Here is a 21027-nt window from a genome sequence, read left to right on the forward strand (position 1 = left end):
TTAACTATACCAACAAAATATTCTTTTTTATAATGATTTCCAACTATTAAGACTTGATCTTGATATTTTATAGTCTAAAAACAAACCGGAGCCCTTTAGTATTAAGAACTTCTCCAAAGTTGAACCATTCATATCGTGTAGCCATGAATCTTCTCCTTGTTGACCTCAGACAAACTTCTCTGTTCAAACAATAATTAAGAGTGATTAATTAGGTATGCCGTTTGCTTTTCCACCAATCATTTGCTAAAATATACTTTTCTCTCAAGACATTTGTCCCTTTAGAATAATTCAATATTGGAGCTTTACCTTGAAGTTTCATTTCATTATTAATAATTTAATTATAATTTTGGGGTAACATGATTAATAAATTTTTTAAAGTTATATATATATAGTTTGCCAATCAAAGAAGCACCAACATTTGGTAATTTACCTTAGGGAAAATTAAGTGTTTTGAATTACGAAATTCCAAATGCTTACCCTATTTGGGTTTAAAAAAGATTCAAAAAGCAAGTGCCATTGATGGGCCTAACACCCAAAGAAATTCAATATTTACATAGCAAGAGGCCCAAGGAAAAAAATATGAAATTGTAGACACAACAATGGGGCCAGCCGACCAAACGAAGACTCAGTGTCCGTTCGCCGCGGCAAATGATCAAAACCACCACGCTGTTTCTTTGGTTGGGTCATTCGTCTTCTAGATTCTTAATCCTGTTTTGTTTACAGAAAACTGCCTCATTGTAAAACTGCCTCATTGTCCTTTATGTTGACTGTCTGAATAACTGTGATGACTAGTAAAACCCTTGTGCCGAGGAACACCCTTCTACCCACTGGAAAACCCTTTTCAAAACCACGAGCCAAGTATGCAAGAAGATGACACCTTTATCAAAAACCTCTTTTCCAATTTTCCATGGTGAATATAAGGATATTTTTGGGCTACCTGCTCAGACCCATCCTGAATCCACTGCAACTTCATCATGTGGAGACACCAGTTGATGACAACATCCAGATGCTTCTCAACCTCGATCAGAGCCCTTCATTGGTGGGATCACGTCTGCCCTGCTCCTAAGGACCCCATCACTAGTGTCACGGAGGCTTTTCTTGCTGACACTAGCCCCGTCAAGATCAATCTTGGAGTGGTATTGTTCCTTTAGCTTTCATGGATAATGCTTCGCTACGTATTAGCTTATAATTTTGAGGTCTCTGAATTTTATTTCCTTGTTAACATTTTTCTAGGGAGCTTATAGGGACGATGAGGGTAAACCTGTTATCCTTCAGTGCCTTCGAGATGCTGAAGCAAAGATTGCGGGTTGTGACTTCTTGTGAGTTTCCCTTGATTCAATTCCCTTAGGAATTTTAATATGCTTTTTACACTACCCATTTCTCACTTGCCTCAGAAATATATCAGTAATGCAAGTTTTATGTATTACCCAGGAAATGTGGATTCAAAATGAGTCTTACTGCAGAAAACTTCTAGGAAAAAAATTCATGCCCTTACTATTTCAAAATCAAGTATAGCTTGATTTTTCCTTATTGTTTGAGAAATATCATATCTTGATTTTGGAAATCAAGTATAACTTCCTTTGGTTTTTCTCATATGGCCTTCATTTCTAGGATTGCCCTATTGACTGATTACATACTCATGTAGACATTTAATTGATGGAAATGTATGTCTTCATGGAATTCCAATTAATTATTGATTTAGCAGAGACCATTTCCTTGAGCACTGTTAGTACCACTCTTCACATCCTCCCCCTGTACTACCGGTCCTATTGTAATTAACTTTTAGCAAGGGGCATTGGCAGGGAGTCTATTTCATCAGCTGTGAGTTCAAAATTGGTCGAGGAGAGTGTCAAATTGGTTTACGGTAAGGATTCAGATGTTATAAAAGAAGGAAGGTATGCTGGTGTTCAAGCACTCTCAGGAACTGGTGCATGCCGCCTCTTTGCTGAGTTCCAGAAGCGTTTCCATCCTGAATCTCAAATATATTTGCCCAATCCTACTTGGTCCAAGTAAGTTTGTTTGGTATCCTTTCAGTTCTTTTTCAAGTTTATATTTAAAAATGTAGCTTTAAATTGCATTCAGGTCCTTAGGTTTACTTGAGAACAACATGTTTACATTCCCCAAAATGGAATGGGGTATGATTAGAGGTAAAGCCTAAGTACCTGAATATAACTAACAGATTTATATAAATTGGATTATTGTATGGTTTCCATCTTTCAGTCATTGACATTCAATCTTGTGCATTTCATAGCCACCATAACATATGGAGAGATGCTCAAGTTCAACAGAATACCTTTAGCTACTACCATCCTGATTTGAAAGGTTTAAATTTTACCGCTCTCATGGATGATGTAAAGGTAAATTATACAAGAATTTCTGTGTAATTCGTAGAGCAGATGATAATTCTTTATTTGGTAGTGCAATAGATTTGTCATGTTTCTCAACCTGCTAGTGTGTCACTCATTCAGACCAATAAACACACTTTTTCAATCAATTGCAAAACTTATTGTCTAATCATGAGTTGCTTTAGACATTTGCTACGTCCAATGGAACCCTTACATTTTGACATTGTCTAATGAGAGGTGAAGTTGAAACAGTTGCAAGTTCATTTCACTAGAGCAGTTGATTGGCAACAGGGGTCCTGCAACAACCTAGTTCTGGACACTCTGTTAATGAAATGCTTTTTTTTTTTTTTTTTTTTGTTTTCTCTTTCCCCTAAGCTTCTAAACATGCTGCAGAATACTAAACCTTGCAAATGTGGCATACATATAATTTTGTTAATTTCTTTTATCATGGCTTTTGTAGAATGCCCCAGATGGTTCCTTTTTCCTGCTCCACCCCTGTGCTCACAATCCCACTGGTGTTGATCCTACTGAGGAACAGTGGAGAGAAATCTCACATCAGTTCAAGGTAATTATGGCATATGTTAAAACTTGCTATATTTTCATAAATTCAAATTGTCAATTTAAAGTCTCCGGTTATTTACTAGGTGAAGAATCATTTTCCCTTCTTCGACATGGCTTACCAAGGGTTTGCAAGCGGGGACCTTGACAGGGATGCTTTATCCATTCGTATTTTTCTTGAAGATGGGCATTTGTTAGGCTGTGCTCAGTCCTTTGCAAAGAACATGGGATTATATGGACACCGAGTTGGTTGTCTTAGGTCTGCTTTTAATCCCAATTTTTTTTAAGTTCATGTGTTTATTTGATTTTATAAAGGCACTATACGTTGCTGTAAAAGTAAAGAATTAATTAAAAAAAAAATGCTTTGTCACCTTGTTGAATTTTGAGTTCTAGTTTTTTTAGTTGTCAGAAGCATAAAATGGCTATAATTAAAAGAAATTAGTTAGTTTTGTCTTAAGCAATAACTCGATTTTATTTGCAGTCAGTCATCAATGGTCTGTTGCATTTATTATCTATAAGGCCATTGCTCCAACCATGCCATTTTCATTATTCTGTTTGAGTTCTTAGTTCAACCTCTATTTTTCTCAGTGTTCTTTGCAATGATATGAAGCAAGCAGTTGCAATCAAAAGCCAATTGCAGAAGATTGCTAGGGCAATGTATAGTAGCCCTCCTGTTCATGGTACATCACTAGTCTCTACTGTCCTGAGTGATCCAGATATAAAGGCACTTTGGGTCAAGGAGGTGAAGGTAACATAAATTTTTATCACAAGTTTGTCTCTTCTTTTCTGTGTGTCTCTTCTCAATGGAATGTGAGGAATCTGACATTGTGATGTGCCGTTTGATCATATCTGCAACATAAGGGCATGGCAAATCGCATTCAAACAATGCGTACTAATCTGCAGGAAAGCCTTTGGCAATTGGGTTCTTCTCTCAATTGGCAACATATAACAAACCAGGTTGATAGTTTACTATTGATTTTCATATTCAGTTCATGCTGCTTTGGGTGTACTTTGAGTCAGCATGCAGTGTTATATGAAAAACTGAGATACAGATGCTTAAGCATTTAGTTTATAACTTTTAGCCCTCAAATCTAAAAAACTGCAGGTTGGGATGTTTTGTTTCTCTGGCTTAACCCCCAAACAGGTTGATTGGCTAGCAAGGGAATTCCACATTTATATGACTCATGATGGACGAATGAGGTAAAGTTACTCTAGAAACATGGCTAAATATATATATATATATATGAGTAGCTAAGAAAATTATGTGACCCATTCTAACTATGACCATATGCTGATATGTGCAGTATGGCCGGTGTTACTACAGGCAATGTAAATTACTTAGCAAATGCAATAAATGAAGTCACGAAATATGGTGAGAATGCATAGATTCTCTTTAGCAGTCTTCATCAGCTTATTTGCGACTGATGCTTGACTTGAAAGATTTTGAACCAAAATTGACACATGTAATTGCTCATTCTTGCTCAACACAAGCATCCAAATTCTAGCAGACATGTTTAATTGAGAATGATTGTTAGTTTGGTCTGGAGTTGTTTTGTGAAAACTCCACAATTTGCCTCTTGATTCATGACAAACACTGATCTCATGGATAATAAAGCACAGCCAATTCGAAGAAGGAAAGCAAATGAAATAATATGATGGAATATTAGCTTTTAGCTTATCTCTGTATAAGACATGGCATAAAAATTGTGGTCCAAGATCACGTGAACATGGAGTAGCTGATGAGGAACAGTGGGAACATATCCAAGCCGCTATCATCAGAACTGCCGACAAGTAGCACACAGTAATGAACCAAAGCTAAAGCAAGCGAGATTGAACAAAAAAGTAAAAGAAAATGCTTAAACAACAAGTGTTTGGTTTACTTGATATCCCTTCGGGTATCATCTTGGTTGGCCGTTGGAAAGAAGTAACAAAATTAAAGCAGATCTTCTCTTTTCTTTTATGTGGTCTTTTGGTGCGCAACAGGGCAGCTGGTCTTGGGCCCATGTGCATAATTGCTCATTGGATTCTCTACGCAAGTTCAATTTTTCTTTCACTAAAACTAACCAACACTGTGCTCTTGCCTCTTGGTCGTTACAGGAGTACATACAGCACAGCATCTTGGAACAAATTTATCATCCATGTCTGTTTTTGTACATCACAGTTAAACTGTCCGGAGAAACTTGGCGCTTTCAAAGTGATCCAATTTAACCAGCTCTGTAATCCAGAGATTTAGAAAGGTTTTGGACTAAGTTTGAGCTGATTCACAATTTAGAAGCCTGGCTCCTGTTTCTGACTAAGAAGAAGCTTCCCTGAACGTGCGTTGAATCTGATTTCTGTTTCTTTAGTTTAAATAATCAAGATCTGGGTGCCTCGTTGAGAAACTCAATAATGAAGCGATTGGGCAGAGACGGATCAGGAACTACACATTCAATAATTATGCATTAATTAAAAGGTAGGATCTATTAATATAATATCTGTCTAATTAAAGTAAGCAAGAGCTCTCCTTCTTTAAGAAATACGACAAGCTTACAACATTGTAGAAAGGACAAGGTAGAGCATAGAGACATCTAGCAACGGAAAGTGGCAAATTATAAAATCGTCGTAGGAAACTGTACCCATCTTTCCTCATTGCATTAAATAATCACACTGGTTGAGATAGAGACACAGCAATTGCTAGCTGATAATTAATTGCACTTTCAATAAGCAACTACCAATTGTACCACCCCTTAATATCTTGCTTCACCCCAAAAAGTACTAGTGTCCTACCAACAGAGGCCTTGCATTTTTTAGAAATAATTAATGGTGGACCAATGCAACTGTAATTTATCTGATAAACATTTTGAAATTAAAACAAACTTATGTGATGTTCTTATTGTTTGATTGGGACTGCCAATTGGAATTTCATGTTCATATTTATGAAATGTTCTTTTTTTAAAAAAAAAATAATTATTGTCATTTGTTAAAAAAAGTTATTGTTATAAGAATAAATAAATACCCAATATCAATCGCATGCTAATTAATTAATTTCATGAGTCTTCGACGCATAATTTTAAGAAATTGTAAAGACTGAATTGCAGAACTTATATACATCAGAATAAGATCGAGCAATGTTTCAAGAAACAACAACATTCACGAGATACATTGTTGATGTTTTTGTAATTGAAGCCACTAACTACCTGAAGAAGAAGGCTGCTGAAAACTCCAATTAAAAAAAAAGGCGGAGATAAACAGGTACAGATTTTTCACCTAAGCCAGCCAGATCCAAGACCAATAATCAAAATCATTAAGATCGTTTCACCACCAAGCGTAACATCCTTTAAGCCCATCTCTAGTTCCTCTACCAGCTCCAAAACACAGATACTTTGAAGGAGGTGATCCAATGGGTGCTTCTTCATATGAATCAAATGATGAACCATTGCCAGAAAACCTTGTCCGTTGGTGATACTCTGTGGGAGTAGAAGGAAGAAAACTGGAAGAATTCAATGATGACCTCGAAACAGATGATGGTGTATGCGATAAAGCTGAAGAAGAAGAAGAAGAAAAGGGTAACGTGGAGACGGCGTAATTGGTTTTCTTAGGGTTGATTCTTGAGAACAGAAAGTTCAAGAGATTGGATCTTGAGTAGTGTTTCTTGATGGGTTTTTGGTTAGAATTTGAATAGTATGAAGGAGGAGGAGTGAGTGGAGGGAGAGTACTTTCACCGAAGGAATGCTTAGGGGTACCTGGCTGTGACTCCCACATGAATGGGACTGCAACAGTAACACCACCATAATACACACGAAAAGAATGGTTAGCCATGGAGCTTTCTTTGGAAAGAAGCCTAGAGAAGAACTTGTCATCTTCCTTAATTTGGAAGGACTTCTGAGAAAGCTCTGAGCTACCACCAAACATCTTAGGCATTAATGGGTTCCCACCGACTAGCAAAGGAAGGGCTCTGAAATGGAAGGCAAGAAGAAGAACCCCTTGGGATTATATAGATATTAAAGTACCAATTGATTGAAGCTGTGTACTTAAAATAGAAACACACATGCATAGCATATATATATATATATATATATATATACAACACACTAAAAGATTTGTTTCTGATGAAATGCATGCATGTTGTCCCACACTAGAGATTTAATGGCAAAATAGTAAAAACCTATGGGTATTATGTCTATCAACCTATCTTCTTCTTTTTTTTACCATTTTTAGTACTTTTTATTTTTACTGTGGGAGATTCTAATGTCAGAAACTCATATTTAACAACATAATGATAATGAAATTATTTCTAGAATGGTAAGATCATGAATTTAATATGGATTAAAGTCCAATAAAAAAACTTACCAGCGTAATGATACTTTAGTCCTCACCTGACCCTGCAGGTATAAAGCAAAGTTATCAAGAGCCATCCCCATCCTCATAAAGATTAAAGGAGCCCTCATCATATAAGAATTCCACAAGCACAGCAAAACGAAAAGAAGAGCTATAGACAAATTTGGCGCACACGGTGGTAATTGGTGAGGCACAGGAGACTCCAATTTGGGTCCCAATATTTCTTCTTCTAAATTTGGTTGAAGCTTCATTTTAATTGTATTTAAATATTTATAATAAATTTGAATTAGAATTTAAATTAAATTTTAATTAATATGTCGTGAAAAATAAACTATATATAATAAAAGTAGTTACTTTTAAATTTTATATATATGTGTGCGAAAATAAAACAAACTTAAATAATAAATTATAGATTTTAGATACAAATTTAATTGCAAGCAAGATAGAATTTAATTTGCCATGATGGTCCTTAAAGGGGTTAAAAAATAAAAAATCATCGAAGAGTGGGATGGGGGACTGTGGTCCTCCACTCCAAGAAGGCTGCTATGGTGGGACTAACATGGTCTGAATTCATCATATATTCTTCAAAGTTCACATTTCTGAAACTCGGATTTGTTTCCTATTAGGAGTGAAACCAAGTCTCAATTTTACAACTGTGTCATGAAGTTAATTACAATTAATTTATGATGGATTTGCATGTTTTTGGGATCCGTACTAGAATTAGATCTATAAAATGGATCGGGTCATGACCCAGTAAGTATCAATGATCTCAATTAATGAATTAATTGGGGATTTACTTTCATACAATATGTCAAAGTCATCTTAAAATCTTATTAATTAACAAAGTCTTCACCCTATAATTAACACTTTAGTTACAGTATTGCTGTCCTCTTAACAATTTTCAATTAGGTACATCAGCTGCCCACATGTTTGTGGATATTACTACTGCTGTAGCCTCGCATCCCCTTGTTTAACAAATAATATTCAACCTTTGGTGGGTATATATTAGAAAAACAACGTTTGAATAAGGGAAAACCCATTTTTAAATTCATCAACTTTTTAATATTTATCTATTTAATTTATCAACTTTTCCAATTTTCTTAAATTGTGCTCAATTATTTTCATGGTGAAAAAAAATTTTTTGGATCTCTTAAATTTAATGAGAGCAATTAATTATTGATAAAAGATCATCATAAATGATCTTATCAAGGAAAAACAAAATTTATTATAATGAAATTCACAGGAGAATGACGGACACGATACCATTATACGTTACCATTGTATTTAATAATATTCTTACCAGGCAGGGGTTGAGCAAATGAGCAATGCAACCATCATTTCCAGCTCTAAAACATTTAAGAAATTTCAAATGCATCAGAAACACAATGATCATACTTCAATCAATGCACTTGTAGCCTGTTGTGTTTTTCTATGCCACATCTAATCTAATTTTTCATTAAAAAAAGTGAGGATTATAGAAATCAAGAATTACAGAAGAAAAGTCTTTATAATTTACCACCAAGGATCCAAAATCTGCGCATATGTTGAATGGAAATGCATACAGTTCCTAATCAACCCATGAATCTCTCTTTTCATCAAGGAATACAACTTCCCTTCCTTTTTCAAATGCTTGTCATCTCTCTGGCTTTTTCAAATCTTCTTCCATTTCTCAGCTGCCAAATAAAGACTTCAATGCCATCAAATTAAAACAAGACGTTCGGAAAAGATGAGGAGCGCTCGAAAAATGATATGCTGTGTCTTTTTTCCATGTTGTTGTTCAGCAATTTTATTTTATTTATGCAATCTGGTGAAGCCATCGATAGAGAGAAAAGGCTGATTCTTCCCATGAATCTGTCTTCCTTGAAAGTAGTAGCACGAAAAGGCCTCCTAATTTAATCTGAAAACTTGATTAACCAAATAATTCATTTACAGATTAGTAATTTTATGTATAATATTAATCTCTTGGCCAACCCTGCAGGCTTAGCATAGAATTCAAATGGGGTTTAAGAGGCTATAAATGTTCCTGGAATGACAATAGATTCTGATTCAGAAGTCCTTGTTCATGGGAAAAGCTCCTCTGTACCTTTGTGGTTAAAGATGTTCAACTTTTTCTAAGCCAGGTTGATGATGTTATCCTAAGATTTATTAGTGGGAAGGCTAATAAGATTTATAGCTTTGCCTCCTAGCTGGCTTTCTTGTATTCCCCCTGATTTAAGAAGGTTGGTGTGTAAAAAAAAACTCAAATTTCTTGGTTTCTGTGTCTATTCAATGTGTGAGCGTGAAAATTGAGATGCCTAATAAGGAATTTTTGCCTAGTTGCCTAGGACACGAGGTAATCAATCCTCTTGTCTAATTGTCTTGGGGACCATAAGATTCTAATTGATTTGATGATGTAAATGCTTGGCGAAAGTCAATTTTCCCTCATTTCCCTCGAATTTAATTATTTATTTCTTTTTAGCACAAACAAAAGAAAAGCTAGTAACTGTACTAAATAATTAATTTGCAAACAAGACAGCCTCCAGTCCTTGGGCATTCTAAGCCCCTTTTGGGTTGTTTTCTCCTATGCGAAACAGCCCCACAAAATCCAGAAAAAAAAAAAATCCTCAATCTTTTCTTCAGTGCTCTAAAATGCAGCAGAAAACAGAGTTTGAAGCACCAAAAATCCTCTCTCTAGGGCTCAGCGAGTGTTCGATAATAAAAGTTAAAACACAATCTAACACTAAAGCCTTTTTCTTATTTTTGGTAGATACTAAACCCTTATTATTATAATAAATGATAAAACATCTACCAACGAGCATCACCAATCGGAAGTTACAGTACAGATAAAGCCGAATTTGAGAAAGTTGTAGCCTTTAAGAAGTGAAGGCCCATTCTTCACTACTCGGGCCGTTCAGGCCTCATTGCAAGCCAGAGGTAGGAAAAGTTGGAAAAAACACAAGCATAAATTGGAAACACATGGATAAATTTCAGGCCAGTACAAAAGCAAGCCTCCTACAAAGATATAAAACTTTATGTTCAACGGTTACCTCATTATGTTATGGTGAAGCTTTCATTAATGTCCACAAACTCAAATCAAAATTCCCCAGTCCTGGCTGGCTGCCGTAACAAACCAACCCAACCCCACACGTCATGAGGGCACACCTAGGCACGCCTAGGGTAAAATGTTGAAGTTAAAATCCTTTATCCACCACGGTGGAAACGGCTACAAAAAATTGTTGCCGTTTCCCGGAACCCAAAATAAAAATCTAACGTACACTTATCATTTTTCTTCTCTGTCTCTGTCTTGCGCTTTGATTCCTTTGATCACACTCATAATTTCCTTCTACTAATAAAGTTTTCAAAATGAACTTGGAGATTAGCAAATCTGGCTCTGAGAGTGGACCGGGTTCCGGCAGGAATGACGGCGGTTTGAGAGCGGAGATTGATACTTCTGCGCCGTTTCAGTCTGTCAAGGAGGCAGTGACTCGATTCGGTGAAGTCGGTTACTGGAAACCATCTCAACATAAGCTCTCTGAAACTGAGGTTACTTCTCTTTTCCTGAATTGATTGTTTTGCTGCTGCATTTTATGTCTAGCATACGGCTTTTAGTGTGGACATATTTCTTCTAAGTTGAGCTTGTGAATCTCACGTGGTTAGTCTGCTGGATAATATCTAACATTCTAACTACAGTTGACAATGTTTATATAGCTAACATTCTTATCAATTGATATGTACCAGATCAGCGAAAACTAGATAATTGAAGGATTTAAATATCTTTTATCAATTATTCATATTTCGAATAATAACTCGACACACTAATTGTTCCGCGAAAGGGTTCAAGCACATTGGCTCATTCCATCTGTCAAAGGGGGGGAATGTATTCTTGTAATTAGATATTTGGTTAGACTTGATTGTCATCTTAAAACCATTGTTTTTTTTTGTGTTGGGATCTACTTCAATTCTGCTACTTTCTGAGCGCGCAGCCTGAAATGTTCTTTTGGATGACATCTACATCTCAAAATTAGCATGTCCTCTCCTGGCTCTATATATATGCTTTTCTTTTTTTGGGTACTCTTGGTCCCGATGTCATTTTTATCTATGTGACAAAAAAGAAGCCACTAAGCTTGAATTGAACTTGATATGTGATACTTACCATAGATCATGTGCTCAAATCACATTAATACAAATATTAAGTCTGCTAAATCTTTTTACTGTCCTATTGTACTTATTTTGTTCTGAGGTTCGTTTTTCTTTGTTTTCATTTCCTTTTCAATGTTTAGCATGACGAGGAAGAGGTTGGCATTTCAAAAGTAGAGGAACAAGCAGCACTGTTGGAAAAAGATCTGATCATGAAAGAAAGAGAAACACTAGATGTTTTAAAACAGTTGGAAACAACAAAAATGATGATTGAAGAACTAAAACTAAAGTTACAGAAACAGGCATCTGAAGCCAATGTGACCTTGGAGTCAAGTGCAGATGATAGAAATTTGACTCTTGCTTTGAAGGAAGAAAAGAAGGATGACTTTAATCGTGAGAATCTTGGATATCATAATCAGAATTTCGTGGAAGGTTTGAGCCCCTGCCCCTCTTCAGCTCCTGGTTTAATTTTAATGGAACTGAAGCAGGCTAAGTTGAATCTTTCTAGGACTACTAATGATCTTGCTGACATTCGAGGTTCTGTTGAATTTTTAAATAAGAAATTAGAGAATGAAAGAATTTCACTTGAAAAAACCCATGGGAGGTTTGCCCTGAACTCCTCAAAGATATCGTCTCTTGAGGAAGAGCTAAACGAAACAAAACAAAAACTTCAACTGGTGAAAAATGATGAAATTAATTGTGGTTTTGAGAACTCTTTGGATATAATAAGGGAACTCCACCAGCTGAATTCTGAGGCAGACCAGTTCAAAAAAATGGGGGATGCTGCACAATCTGAAGTTTTGAAAACAATATCTGAGATTGAACAAACAAAAAGTAGGATAAAAACAGCCGAGATCAGGTTGGTTGCTGTCAGAAAAATGAAGCAAGCAGCAAGAGCAGCAGAAGCTGTTGCGCTTGCAGAGATCAAGGCTATGTCAAGCCATGAGAACTCATTGGAAGATTCCTCACAGAAGGCTGAAGGAGTAACTCTTACATTCGAAGAGTATTCAGCCTTAACCTGCCTAGCTCAAAAAGCTGAGGAACTATCCAAGGCTAAGGTAATGGCCACCATGCATCAAGTTGATGATGCAAATGTTTCAAGTATTCAAATCTTGAAGAGGGTAGAGGAAGCTACAGAAGAAGTCAAAACCAGTAAGAGGGCCTTGGAAGAAGTCCTGAACAGAGTAGAGGCTGCAAATAGGGGAAAGCAGGACAAGGAGAGATCTGAGCATGGGCAAAAAAGACATTCGGTTTGGAACTCTACCAAGTTTAAGAATTCATACCCATCTCACCATTGGAGGGATTCTCATTTGCTTGATGTAAATGGACTAAACCCATTGAGTGATGGGTCAACACCTGTTTTGAAGCCAACCCTATCAATAGGCCAAATACTTAGAAGGAAGCTACTCTTGCCTGAAGAGTTTGAGACAGGGATGATGGCAGAAAAAGGCACCATGAAGAGAAAGATGTCACTGGGCCAAATGCTTAGTAAACCAAATGGTGCTGTACCCACTACTTGTAAGGTTGAGAAGGAAAACTGTCACAAGCAATTTTCTGGAAAGAGGAAGAAGTTTGGATTTGCTCGGTTCTCACTACTCTTGACAAACCAGAGCAAGAAAAAAAGAAGCCAACTCCAAACTTGAGGTAATGTGGCTGGCCATGCCCATTGTTTTCAATCAGGGTTAACTTCTAAATTCATCGCTTACCATGGTGGACTCTTTTATATTCATGTTTTCTAATGTTTCTAGCTTCATGTAGTTGTTTCTGTTGGCTACATTTGTATTTTGTACTTGTTTATTGTAAAAATGTTTAGGATGTTTTACGTGATTGGATATCATGATTGGATTGTGCATGGTAAGATGTAATCCTTTCCGGAAACTAATTTGCCTTGTGAGTCGTAATTAATCCTCTAATCTCGCCAATGAATTTCAATCTGATGTGCAATAACATCAACTGCAAAACATAGGAGCCATCCACTTCCATATGAATTTTGTTGTTAAATTTGAACAGATGGGTGGGGTCTCAGAGATAAAAGATCATATATGGAAGGACACAAGAAAACCAACTTCTCTGCTTGAGGCTCTTGATGGCAACTATTTTTTTTTTTTTTTTTTAACATTGGATATCAATTCTATTAAAAGGCTAATTATAAGATGAGAAACTTAAAAAGTTATTTAGTTTTGATTAAAATTTAAATTCGACACCTTATAGTTTTGAAGACAAGTTAATTGATTAATTTATTAATTTGCCATTCCCTAATTTCCTAATTGCAAGTATTGTATCCTTCAGACCAAGCACTTCCCTATCCTATGATTAAAATTATTCTTTGGATCGTCCGTGAGTATGTATATAAACTATTTTTGTTGGACCATTTTCCTTGGCGAAAATGTATTATTGATGTTGATTAAAATATTAAATAGCCCTTTTGTTTGCTAATAAAAATTACAGTATTCTTCCTCAAGCTCATTGCCTCATTTTGCTCGGAATATCCTCCATACTAGCTCTTTGAACCTTCAAATATACTCCCCATTGTATTATTTATAAAAGGGGGTTTGGATCTTCCACTATGACAAAATCATGGTCAAACTTTTCCACCTACTCGAATATTGCCACGTCAGTATAAAAATATAATATGTGGGATGGTTGCAGATGTTGCTTACCGTAGAAAAGCGCAGCTTACATCGTCTCCTTTTATTAAAAGCGCCGGCTGAAGGAGAGCCAACTACACGCCCGGTCTCTCGAACCCACCCAACACGCAAAGAAGCCCAAAGGACACCATTTTCTATTCCGTCTCTGTCTTCGCTTCTCTAGCCAGCAAAACCTAAGCGTCGGCAAATATCTGCGAAGGTATTCCTTCCTTTGATCATCTGGAATTGAAATCGCTTTGTTTGGTAGCTTAGAATCAGCTATTAATATTAAAATAAGAACAAGTAAAGCTTCGATTTCTCAACTTCCATTCTATCTAATATATTAGATTTCTTTTATTCTTTATCCTTTTTATTTTCTTTTTGTGGTTGTGCCCTTCTGTATATATAGCGTAATCTCGCTAGAAGTTTTTTATAATCTTACAGATTTCATTCTTTTGATTTGAAGTTAATTATGCGTTGTTGTTGGATTAGATTAGTTTGTTAGTTTGAATAATAGGACTCAAATTTTTGCTCTTTGTGCTACACGGAGACTCTGTGAAATTCGTGGACGTTTCTTATTATATATGACATTTTATCATTTTCATTTGGTGTTGATTTTGTTTTTGTGCTGGTTAGTAATTGGATATCAGTTGATTCGAATCTGAGTTAATTATGCCCTTGGCTTGAAGGTTTTTGTTACACTTTTGGGAAGTGGATTCTCTTGAGAAATTTAAGCTCTGACTGCTAGCTTGTCTCCTTTTTTATTTTGTAATAACTGATAAGGTGATTAATCCGCGTAGTTGTGGCATAAAACATGCTAAGTTAGCTGAAAAAAAGGAGGAAGAGGATAGAGATATGATTGAGCTAGTTGGGAGGAGATGGCTTTTGGCTGGCTTCATAATTGTTGCAAGCATGTTTTGGGCTCATGTTACATGATCCCTTAAGAAACACATACTATGGATGACATGAAACATATGTCATTTATGGATTTAATTACTGACTCCTAACCATTCTTGGCTAATCAATAACTGGGGAGAGTGAGAAATGTAGCTATAATTTGAGAGTGGAATCTTAATTATGGAAGCAGCCAGAAATCATTTGATTATCACAAGTCAGAATTAAATATCATGGAGTTCTATTCTTTGTCAAGTAATATCTAATGTAAATCATGCCAAAATAACATATTCTAGATACAGCAGAATGTGTGAAACATGAGTTCCTTGCATCTCAACTCCTTCTTCACACCCTTGCTAATACCAAGTAATCTGCCCCTGAAACAATTCTAAAAATAATCCTCTCTTAAGCGTTTCCCATATTAACTACATCAGAACTTATTTTTCCCATATCTGTAGTAATTTTAGTCTGTAGTTATCAATACATCATCAATTACATTGGCTTTTTCATTGTCCAGAGAGAAGTTTCTTGTATATATTTTATAATTTGATGTTGGTGTTACTTTTTTGTAACTTCAGTTATCATGGCCATGAGAATGGGGCTTTTATTCCTTCTTGTGTTGGGTGCTGGCTGGGCTTGTGCTGCTAGACAAATGGCAGACACTAGGCTTTCTTATAAAAGTATGGTGATCACTGATATAGCAGGTAACTTTTAAATTCTGATATTATTCAATAGAAGAGTATGCAATTTTAGGCCTTATAATCCAACTTTGTTTGTGTCTTTTAGACAAGGGTTTACACATTTTATGAGTCTGTTGAGCTTCTGTAATTTATGCTGGTGCACACTACTCCTGGTCCTGCTTGACCAGAGCGCATTGTCAGACAAAATTTGAATTTCATGTGGTCAGAATGCTAAATTTTAGCTCACTGTTGTTTAAACTTATGTTTTGCTGATTTTAATGCTCAAGTTCATCAGTAGCTTTACTGTTGAAAAACTTTTAAATCAAGCTTGGTTTACTTGGCAAAGACCTGATAACACTCTGATGGACCTTTTCAACAACACACAGCTTATATTTTGTCCTGATTTTGTGTTAAAATAAGTAGTTATGCATTCTTTGAGGTGCCAATTTATACAAGGAAAAAAAAACTATGGGACTCTTAACACCAACAGTTGCCATGTTTGTGCCTCATGGCATGATGATCTTGGGTAGACAAGTCCTGAATGGTATTATAGTAGAAAACCGGAAATGGAAAACATAAAATTGCTTATCACAACTAAATATAGCTATAAAATTTAGATACTTATCAAAATTTTGACTTTGTTCCTTGTTGAGAAGGATATATCAAATGACTTTCCCATTTAAGATGTTTTAAATTTGTGGCATTAATCAGCACTCCTTTCTTCATTGGGGAATACTTCAAGGATTATTGATGTGAAAATTGAAATATTACCAAAAATTGATATCTTCCTGGTTCAGCTACACAAGTGAAAGACCATGAGCAAGAGAGGGAAGATCAAGCTTCTAATGGAATTACCAGGAATAATCAAGTTTGCACATTGTGTGAGGACTTTGCTTCCCAAGCACTTGATTACCTAACTGAAAACAAGACCCAGACCGAAATTATTGACGTTCTTCATGTAGCCTGTTCTCAAGTGCCTTCTTTCAAGCAACAGGTACTCCCTTTGTTTAAGCATGGTGGATTATTTTTCATGAAATTATGTAGATGCAGTTGAAACAGAATTATTCGTGCCACCATTCTCTTTTTTCTGCCTATTGTTCTGTTTTTGGTTTTTATTGCCAAACTTTTTTTGGTTTTGTTTTATGGACTGATAATGTCTCACATGTTGGCCTATCCTTCTCTCATTTATTGTAAAAATTCTTTGTGGTTATTTTAACGGGAAAACCCATTAAGAAGCCCCTAAACAGTTTCTGTTTTTGTTATTGAGCACCTTAACTGAGTGCGTGTTATTTAGCCCTTGATCTATTCAATTGATGCTGTTAAGTTAATAAGTACTAATAATTGCAACAAATACAATATCAGTTAATTAGATAATTTTCAATTGTTTGAGTTTCAATATGTATTTCTAATTACGTATGTATAAAAACTAATTCATTTCATTAGACAAAATATAATATAATGCATTTGTAACCTAGCTATATAAAGACTTTATTATCTATGATTGGATCCCTGGTCTTATCACAACAGGTTCTGCTATTATGACCTGTTGTAAAATTAGTACTCATTACCACAAAGTCAAAAAGTTCAAGGGCTCAATAAAACACTACTTCATTTAGGAGGCTCAATAACAAAAACTTGCAAAGTTTAAAGGCTCTTTAATAGGCTTTCCCCATTTAAATTGATGAAGCAGCAAATGCTGCATCCATTTGCATGTGGTACATATTGTAGCAGGGGGATGGAACATGAAAATGTAACATTATGCCTTTTCTGATGGCCTTGTATAAAAGTGGCTTAAGATGTAAACCTTTTTTGGACCAAAAAAGGAAATTCTTCATATTTTTATATTGTTAGAAACTTGTATTTGGATTTTGGTTCGGGATTGATTTCTAATCCCAGGATTTGAATGTGAGTGTTAGTTTAAATTTGTATAAATAAAAATTTGAACTGGCACAAGAGAAGGAAAAAAGTTTTTTCATCCAAATTGTAGAGCGTGTTTAAAATTACATATTTTTGGTAGTTATTTAAATTCATATTCAAATAAGTTTTTATCCGCATTCAAGAACCTACAAACCCAACGAACTTGTATCTTTAAACATATTTTAAGTGGTGTATGCTAACATATCTAATCCCAGTCCTTTGATGTCATCTTTGGATGGAAGGACAAATGACGGATTTGTATGTGATTTCTATAAGCATTTCAAATTCACTCTAAAATAAAATTTTTGTCAATATTCATTAACCTAGCCAACATCCATGAAATAATAAAAAGACTGTTATAACAAAAATCAAATCTAATGATTTTAAGTTCCTTCACACAAACCCATGGTAGTTTAAAATCCCAATCCATCTATTTACAACTTCTAATTAACTTAGAATTAGCAAAATTCCTAATATGTGGTGGGTCACATGTGGATATTAAAATCATAAGCTATGTGATCAAAATTCTTTCTTATACTTTTGTAATTTAATTGGAACTCTAATTTTGTTATTAAAAAATTTAAATAGAAAAGCACTTGGGATCTTGTTAAAGTTGGTAAATTACATCAACTTTTCAATAAAATTTTGATATAAATTCAGAGAATCATCATCTGTTGCCTGTAATAATAGGCTTGTTCCTTGAGATGGTCAACCTGCGTTTATGAGTGCAATTGGCTGGCCAATTGCTTATAATCACTACGTGTCTCTGTAGTGCAATTAATTATAGTATAAATGTACATATTGTTAATTTCTATTTTAGATTGTTGTACTTGTGAGGATGCATAATGGATTAAATCTCGCTATATGTACAAAATGAAACTCTGAACCTATATGACATTCCAACACGTGTCTACTTAGATGTAATATTTGATTTTTGCATTTTCTTGGTGTTTAAATTCTTTAGCGACTTTGTAATTTGCTTTACACAGTGCATCACTTTGGTGGACTATTATGCTCCTCTCTTCTTTCTGGAGGTTTCCTCAGTTCAAGCTGAAGAATTCTGTCGAAAAGTCAATCTCTGTCATGAAATGGTGTTCATTTCCTCAAAACTCCAACAAGATAAATGTGGAATTTGCCATCGTGCTGTTTCAGAAGTATTACTCAAGTTGAAAAATCCCGACACACAGGTTTGTTCTTGCAACAAATGAAAATTAGAGGCCTTTTTGGGTTGGTGTGGGTGTGGCATTCATTCACTTGTACTGATGATAACTTGATGCACAAGAATTGAGCAAAAAAGCAGCATAATTAATGGACTCATAATAAGGAAACATAAACAATTTTTTGCTACTATAGCTGAGAGAATGTGTGGCTGACAATCTTGATTTGTTCAATTTCTCTGTACTTGAACATACTATGTAGCATCCAATTTCTGTCATGGCTTATAAGGAACATTCTTAGATTTTATATGCTCTTGAAAGTCATAGTGGATAAAAATTTCACATGGTGAACTGGAATGCCTTTTTCTTTCATTGACTGAGTGTCCTTTTTGACTCTCCTAGCAGAAAATCCTCATTATAGGTTATTGTTATTAATGATGTATTTTTACCTTGGAGTTCCTTTGCTAATTGAACAATCATGTGCTCTTTTTTGTTTGTCAGCTTGAGATAATTGAGATACTTCTAAAGGGATGTGATTCAATGGAGAACTATGCAGCAAAGGTGAGAATGATAGCTACTTTTAAGATGAAATATTTTGAAGATTATGCTTTAATTTAATCATAGGTCGAGATCATAAAATCCTCCACAGAAATTGCAATAAGCTTTGACATCTTGTTGATCTGACTCGGTTCATATATGATATCTCATGATATTTGATAAAATCATCCTCCCCTTGTGCATGAGGGTGGGATGGACACATTGGGAGGATTGCTATCCAAATGCCCATTAGGATGCTATTGTTTGAATTCTGAACTGTGAATTGTCACAATGGATGAAAAGAAACAAAATTATGAGTAGTTTTGCCTGGTCCTGGTTAGAAATCTATTTGTCTGTTTTCTTTTTGATACTAAATTTAGTTCTAAATTGATGTCATTGATTCGCAGTGCAAGAAGTTGGTTTTCGAGTATGGTCCTATTATCCTTGTCAATGCAGAACAGTTTCTGGAAACCAGAGACATATGTACTATGTTACATGCCTGTGATTCAAGTATAACCGGTAGTGGGGAAGCAGCAACCGTGGTAAAGGCTGATTCATAATCAAGTGGACTGAAAATGAGCTTACTGGGTATTCTTCTTTGTGAAATTATTTCATTCCAGGTGTTTGAATGATAGGATTTCTATACCATAATTGTGCTATTGCTGTAATTATATTGTAACTATAATTTCAGTACTTGTATGAAATTATGTGATCTTGTGTGTTAATCATAGATGTTTGAAGCTAAATTCTATGCTCCGCATCTGAACTCATAGCTTTTGCCTGCTGTGTGTTTAAAGGTCTAAAGTTAGCATATATGATACCTTAACTAGAAACATTAATTTTAGAAGTACCTACTGATTTTTTTTTTTTTTTTTTTTCAATTTCTTTTGTTAAAGTAAGTTTAAGAATGCATCAAGGCTCCAAGTTAATCATAACAAAAAAAGGTACGGTTTTTGCAATTTTCGTCAGCATTTTCTTAAAAAATGGGGAAAGGGATAAAAGGTAAGGTGTGCATTTAAAGTGCTAGCATATTTTCAGTTTTTATAATTTCATAAATTATTAAATTATATTTTATATTAAATGATATATGCAAATATAAATTATAATTTGAACACCATTAATTGATATTTGAAGAAATAAGAAAGATAAGATTTTTTTTTATTGATAAAAATCCATAAATTTCAATATTTTTATATTATTATTGTGGAGTACACTCATTTATATGTTTTTTCATTGCAGTGAATGCATAATATAATCAAGTCTAACTCTCTAATCCAAATTAAAATAGATCATTTACAATCAGATTAATCTCAATCAGCAAGGATAGCTATGGTCATCACTTTCAAATAAACCTTCGCCCAATTTGCGGAAGAATAAGACCTTTACATTAGTGAGGCTTTCAACATCGCCGACCAAAGCCATTTTGACGTTGACGGATAAAAATATCTAGACGGATAAAAATATCTAGACGGATAAAAAATGATTAGACTCTATTTCAACAAAATTATTTATTTAATTTCTTTATTTTTTTTTAATATTTTAGTTATTTTTATATTTTTATTTTATTTATTATTTAATTTCACTATAATTTTAATTAATCAATGTATTTAAAAAAAATAAAAAAAATTATCATTATGAAACTAAATAGTTTAAGATTTTTTTTTTTAAAAAAAGAAATGTTAATACTTAAAATGATTAGAAGGAACATAGAATAAATGAAATAAAATTATAAGAATTAATTAATATATTTTCTAAAAACATACTAAGTAATTAGTTTAATTAAAACAAAGATTAGATATTAATTTTTTTAAAATAATTATTAAATTACTAATAAATTTAACATAAATATTAATAAATTATTATTTAATTTTTTAATTAC

General features: G+C 34.5%; 3 protein-coding genes across 5 annotated transcripts; all 3 read left to right on the forward strand.

The window, feature by feature from the left end:
• Positions 1–604: 604 nt before the first annotated feature.
• Positions 605–5775, forward strand: LOC110657038 (aspartate aminotransferase, mitochondrial). Of its 3 annotated transcripts, none has more exons than XM_021814108.2 (11): positions 605–1136; positions 1234–1319; positions 1803–2009; positions 2252–2357; positions 2806–2910; positions 2990–3162; positions 3492–3651; positions 3807–3860; positions 4009–4103; positions 4208–4275; positions 5001–5775. In XM_021814108.2, the coding sequence occupies exons 1-11, from the start codon at positions 975–977 to the stop codon at positions 5066–5068; spliced, it is 1284 nt and encodes a 427-aa protein (XP_021669800.2). In that variant the 5' UTR covers positions 605–974; the 3' UTR covers positions 5069–5775. The 3 variants fall into 3 exon arrangements, with proteins under 3 accessions (XP_021669800.2, XP_021669782.2, XP_021669806.2); XM_021814090.2 differs by having other exon boundaries at positions 606–1136; positions 3765–3860; XM_021814114.2 differs by having other exon boundaries at positions 988–1136; positions 1787–2009; positions 3765–3860.
• A 4498-nt stretch (positions 5776–10273) lies between these two features.
• On the forward strand, positions 10274–13188 carry LOC110657031 (WEB family protein At2g38370-like). Its single transcript, XM_058146453.1, has 2 exons — positions 10274–10742; positions 11480–13188. Exons 1-2 carry the CDS (start codon positions 10563–10565, stop codon positions 12977–12979), a joined length of 1680 nt encoding a protein of 559 aa, XP_058002436.1. The 5' UTR covers positions 10274–10562; the 3' UTR covers positions 12980–13188.
• A 651-nt stretch (positions 13189–13839) lies between these two features.
• LOC110657015 (uncharacterized) lies at positions 13840–19894 on the forward strand. Its single transcript, XM_021814062.2, has 6 exons — positions 13840–14183; positions 15436–15561; positions 16335–16531; positions 18444–18641; positions 19113–19172; positions 19556–19894. The coding sequence occupies exons 2-6, from the start codon at positions 15441–15443 to the stop codon at positions 19706–19708; spliced, it is 729 nt and encodes a 242-aa protein (XP_021669754.2). The 5' UTR covers positions 13840–14183; positions 15436–15440; the 3' UTR covers positions 19709–19894.
• Positions 19895–21027: the final 1133 nt, after the last annotated feature.

This window comes from Hevea brasiliensis, chromosome 5, assembly GCF_030052815.1.
Source record: "Hevea brasiliensis isolate MT/VB/25A 57/8 chromosome 5, ASM3005281v1, whole genome shotgun sequence".
Classification (NCBI taxonomy): domain Eukaryota; kingdom Viridiplantae; phylum Streptophyta; class Magnoliopsida; order Malpighiales; family Euphorbiaceae; genus Hevea; species Hevea brasiliensis.

Bases quoted from the DNA above. Each gene is read 5' to 3' on its own strand.
- LOC110657015 (XM_021814062.2), top strand. From the start codon at position 15,441: ATGGCCATGAGAATGGGGCTTTTATTCCTTCTTGTGTTGGGTGCTGGC. The intron at 15,562-16,334 runs GTAACTTTTAAA...TTCCTGGTTCAG, and splicing joins GGTGATCACTGATATAGCAG to CTACACAAGTGAAAGACCAT. The intron at 19,173-19,555 runs GTGAGAATGATA...ATTGATTCGCAG, and splicing joins TGGAGAACTATGCAGCAAAG to TGCAAGAAGTTGGTTTTCGA.
- LOC110657031 (XM_058146453.1), top strand. From the start codon at position 10,563: ATGAACTTGGAGATTAGCAAATCTGGCTCTGAGAGTGGACCGGGTTCC. The intron at 10,743-11,479 runs GTTACTTCTCTT...TTCAATGTTTAG, and splicing joins ATAAGCTCTCTGAAACTGAG to CATGACGAGGAAGAGGTTGG.
- LOC110657038 (XM_021814090.2), top strand. From the start codon at position 975: ATGTGGAGACACCAGTTGATGACAACATCCAGATGCTTCTCAACCTCG. The intron at 1,137-1,233 runs GTATTGTTCCTT...ACATTTTTCTAG, and splicing joins TCAAGATCAATCTTGGAGTG to GGAGCTTATAGGGACGATGA. The intron at 2,358-2,805 runs GTAAATTATACA...TGGCTTTTGTAG, and splicing joins CTCTCATGGATGATGTAAAG to AATGCCCCAGATGGTTCCTT.